The sequence below is a fragment of the Penaeus monodon genome, chromosome 10, assembly GCF_015228065.2.
Source record: "Penaeus monodon isolate SGIC_2016 chromosome 10, NSTDA_Pmon_1, whole genome shotgun sequence".
NCBI classification, from domain to species: Eukaryota; Metazoa; Arthropoda; class Malacostraca; order Decapoda; family Penaeidae; genus Penaeus; species Penaeus monodon.
This window is the reverse complement of record NC_051395.1, coordinates 42,044,674-42,049,673: the sequence shown is the minus strand read 5'-3', so window position 1 is coordinate 42,049,673 and position 5,000 is coordinate 42,044,674. Positions and strand designations below refer to the sequence as shown.

Sequence of the window (5,000 nt, the reverse complement as noted above, 5' to 3'; positions counted from 1 at the left end):
TTGGCCTTTCAGGTGACGCCTTGCACGTGACCAAAGTTTCATCAGCAGAAGATGCGAAAATAGACACACCGTCCATTATGGTAAGAGAACCTGATTCGTATTGCTTTTATTACCGATACTGTTATATATTTCTATTACTGTTGTTGTTGTTGTTATTATTATTATTATTATTATTATTATATTAATTGATTTTATATTATTTTAATTATTATTATTATTTTATTATTGTTATTATTTATTATTATTATTATTATTATTATTATTATTATTATTTTTATTATTGTTATTATTATTATTGTTATTATTATTATTTTTTATTATTATTATTATTACTATTTATTATTAATTAATTATTATTATTATTATTATTATTATTATTATCCATCATATTATTCTTTAATTTTTTATTTCTTTCTTTCCTTCCCCCCTTTTCCCCCTCTCCCGTGTCTCGTCTCTCCTCTTCTCTCTCCTCCTCTCCCGCCGCATCTCCTCTCCACTCCTCTCTTTCTCCGACTCCTCTCTCTCTTTTTTGTGCTTCTCTCCTCACCCACTCTCGCCGCCTCCTCTCCACACTCCTGCCTATTCCTCCAGCCTCCTCTCTTCCGACCTCCTCACCTCATCTCTCCCAGCTCCTCTCCCATCCGCTCAGCGTCGCTCATCATCCTCCTCCCGATCCCCTACTTACACTCTCCCTCTCGCTCCCCGGCTCTCTTCTCTCTCTCCACGCCTCCCCCTCCTTCCTCTCCCTCTCCCTCACACTTCGGTTCACGACCAACGCCTTCTCTCTCGGGCGCAGCTCTCTCCCTCTCCACCTCTGCTCTCCCTCTCCAAATCTCGACCAACCTCCACCTCAAGTTCGCCCCGTCTTCCCTCGCCAACCCGTCATCTCTCTCTCTCTCTCTCTCTCGACTCTTCTCCTCTCCTCTCTCCCTCTCGCTCTCTCTCTCCGTCTCTCTCTCTCTCTCTTTCTCTCTTGAAGATAAAGGTAACACTAACATCTTATGCTAGTTCGAGACGTAAATATAACATGATAAAATAATCGTCATTGTAAAGTCTATTTTGAATATATGATAATGAATAAGATAATGAACTATTTAATGGATGATTAAAATTTTTTAAAGGAACTGAAGATTCTGGTATGAACTACGATATGCTGATATATCAGAGAGGAAGAGAGAGAGGAAGAGAGAGGAAGAGGAAGAGAGAGAGAGAGAGAGAGAGAGAGAGAGAGTGGGAAGAGAGAGAGAGAGGGGAGAGAGAGTGGAAAGAGAAGAGAGAGAGAGTGAAGAGAAGAGAGAGAGAAGGAAGAGAGGAGAGAGAGGAATAGGGAGGGAAGGAGAGAGAGAAAGAGGGAGGGAAAGAGAGAGAGAAAGAGGGAGGGAAAGAGAGAGAGAAAGAGGGAGGGAAAGAGAGAGAGAGAGAGAGAGAGAGAGAGAAGAGAGAGAGAGAGGAAGAAGATAAGAGAGGAGAGAGGAAGAGAGAAAAGAGAGGAAGAGAGAGAGAGAGAGAGAGAGAGACAGAGAGAGAGAGGGGGGGAGAAAGAAAGAAAGAAAGAGAGAGAGAGAGGAGAGAGAGAGAGAGAGAGAGAGGAGAGAGAGAGAGAGAGAGTAGATAGAGAGAGAGAGAGAGAAAAGAGAGAAGAGAGAGAGAGAGAAGAGAGAGAGAGAGAGAGAGAGAGAGAGAGAGAGAGAGAGAGAGAGAGAGAGTGCTAAGAATAACGAGCGGAATGGTAGAACGAGTATAATGAATAAGGGAAACGGGGCTGTGGGCGCGGCGCATCGGAGGTGCCACGCCCTCGCCAGGCCTACGCTCCGGCACACGAGTAACGTGACGTCACGCGCGGGTGGGCGGTGTGACGGAAGAGGAACCATGTGTGGGCGGGCTCGGGGGAGGAGGAAGAGAGGGGGGGGGGCACATTCACAGGCACACAAGCGCGCACACGCACGCGCATACACACACACACACACGCACACGCACAACGCACATGCACACGCACAGCACGGAGACGCACAGGAAGGGACGCACCGCACACGGAGACTGACACACAACACACTACACAGACAACACACACCGACACACGCTCTACAACACACACACGACCACGCACACGCACACGCAACACCACACACACACACCACACACACACACCACGACACACACACACAAACACCCACGAACAAACAGGAACACACACAACACACAGGACACACACCACACTACGGACACACCACGCGCGGCGCGCGTAGCCAAAGCTAACAAACGGGCACGACGCACACGCACACTACAAAGAAGGACGTCCACCAGCAGCACAGCACTATGCACTTGTAGCGCAGCACGCACAGAACACGTACCACCCACAACACACACCCCACAAAAAAGAAAAGAGAGATAGAGAAGAGAGAGAGAGAGAGAGGTAGAGAGAGAGAGAGAGAGAAACAGAGACAGCGACAGCAACAGACAGAGAGACATAGAGAGAAATAAAGACACAGAGATCGAATGAACGAGGGAAATTGCCAGTAAGATAAATGGCAATTGGAGAGATAAATGAGGGAGTCACGTGATCGTGTCGCCTTATTCAACATTATTTAGGTCGACTTTCTGGTTATTAGGAAAGTCCCTAAAACGAGTCGTCCTCCGCCCACGCCCGCGCGGAGGGGCGGCTCGAGGGATGCCAGCGCAGACGGAGCCGGCAGACACGCACGCAGGAAACTCGTTTATATCTATCTATCTATCTACATATGTACGTTTACAAACACGCACGCACGCAAGCACGCACGCACGCACGCACGCACGCACCCAGGCACGCACACATATTTGTGTGTGTGTGTTTAAATATATTTATATATATATATATATATATATATATATATATATATATATATATATTAGAAGTATTACATATATCGATAGATAGATAAAGATATTATTGTCTATCAATCTGTTTATTTATCGATCGTGCGTGAGTGCGTGCGTGTATATATCTGTGTGATAGATGGTTAAATTGATAGATAGATATGTGGATATATAGACAGTTATATGATAAATAAATGAGCAAATAAGTAAATAGAAATGTAAATGAATAAACAACGTATACATATAGTATTCCAAGCATATAGAGCGCGGCAGGAGGAAGAGGGAATCGAAAGCAAGGAGAGAAAGACCGACGGAAGGCCAGCCATACAGCGAGCGAGTCTGGGTCAGACAGAGCGCCCTCTCCGCGGCGACGTGACCGAAAGGTCACGAGCAACTACGAGACAGGGCGACGAATGATCCGGCTCTCGGGGCGTCGCAGAGACTCGGGAAGCCCGCACTGCAGTGGACGGACGCAAGGGCCGCCGCGCACGTCGCACTGACGCACCGGATCCAGCCAGAAGTGGAACATCGCCTTGACATTTGTGTCGGAACTGCATGTCCCGCCCGAAATATAAGCTCGTGCACCGCTCATTCACGCTCATGCACAGTCTGCGACAGCCTCACAAATGCCACACACTACATTATCTGCATGGTCGCTGCCTGATGCAGAGTCGCCCCATTTTGCATCGGGTGCCGGCCGATGCAGCACGCCAGCCGCTCCAGTCACAAAGCCTATGCCAGAGACACCAGCCGCACGGGTCAGGGTTGCGCCATGACGAGGTACTTTCACTGAGAGGCCGCGCATGTGTTGTCGGGTTGGGTAACTTCACGAATGCCGGGATCGCTGTACACATGGCGCCTAATTTCTGCCCGTGCACTTGGTGTTTGTGGAAGGGGCGCTGTGCATCGCTCTTTGATCGCTGAAGCTTTTACGGCTGTACATGTCACTCTCGTTTGAAAGGAAGAGTGACAGAAAAGAAAGTAAAAACAAATAAACACACATGCATGCATAGACACACACTCACACTCACACTCACTCTTACACTCTCACCCACAACCACACTAACCTCACCCAACCACCCACCCACCTACCCACCCACCCACACACCCACCCGCACACACACACACACAAACACACGTCGCATACACATCATCTCTGCAAGACATTTTAGAACTGCGGTTAAAAGGTCGGCCCGTGGGTGGGCGCTTGGCGGAGGATGACGCCAAGAGTCGCGTCGGCGTGGGTGGGAGGGCGGAGGGTGGGGTGGGGGAGAGGGAGGACGAGCGCAGGAGGGCCTAGGAGGGCTGGGCATGGAGGGAGGGGGGGGATGACGAGCACAGGAGGGGTATGGGAGGGTGGGCATGGAGGGAGGGGGAGGATGACTAGTGCAGGAGGGGCGGAGGGCGCAGGGGAGGGAGAGAAGCGGCGTCGCGGGTATTGTAGTCAGTCGCTGGAGCCCTTCTGCTCGAGTTCCTTCGTGAAACTGTGATCGGCGGCGCTGAGCTCCTCGAGACTCGTCTGCGTCCACGGTCTTCCTTGGGACAGCAGGCTAAGGCAGATTTTCCTTGGCCAAGTCAAGGTCTATGGAGCTCGAAAAAAATGGAAATGCCCTAACGGTTTCTGCAGAAGCTGTTGAAAAGCGTATAGGTCCCGCGGGACACATGACCGTGTGTGAAGGGGGAGAGGGAGAAGGGGAAAGGGGGAAGGGGAAAGGGAAAGGGGAAGGGAAAGGGAAAGGGAAAGGGAAGGGGAAGGGGGAAAGGGGGAAAAGGGGAAGGGAAGGGGAAGGGGAAGGGAGGGGAAGGGGAAGGGGAAGGGGAAGAGAGAGAGGGAGAAGGAGAGAAGAGGAGAGGAGAGATAGAGAGAGAGGGGAGAGAGAGAAAAAAGGGGACAGGAAGAAAGAGGAGAGAGAGAGAGAGAGAAGGAGGAGGAGGAGCGAGAGGGGGAGGGGGGAGAGAGAGGGGTAAGGGGGAGAGAGAGAAGTGTGAGGGAGGAGGGGGAGGGGGAGGGCGGAGGAGAGAGAGAATAGAGAGAGAGAGAGGAGAGAGGAGAGAGAGAGAGAGAGAGGGGGCGAGGGAGGGAGGGAGAGAGAGAGGAAGAGAGAGAGGAAGAGAGAGAGGAAGAGAGAGAGAAGAAGAGAGAGAGA

The 5,000-nt window shown here is 50.1% G+C and overlaps 1 protein-coding gene across 3 annotated transcripts in view; it reads left to right on the top strand.

Moving 5' to 3' along the window:
- Positions 1-5,000, top strand: part of LOC119578043 — a 71,535-nt gene that overhangs the window by 49,334 nt on the left and 17,201 nt on the right. For all 3 annotated transcript variants that reach the window (XM_037925767.1, XM_037925766.1, XM_037925765.1), the window contains one exon: positions 13-80. In XM_037925767.1, the coding sequence (XP_037781695.1) occupies positions 78-80 (3 nt within the window). In that variant the 5' untranslated portion in view covers positions 13-77. The remainder of the gene's footprint in view (positions 1-12; positions 81-5,000) is intronic.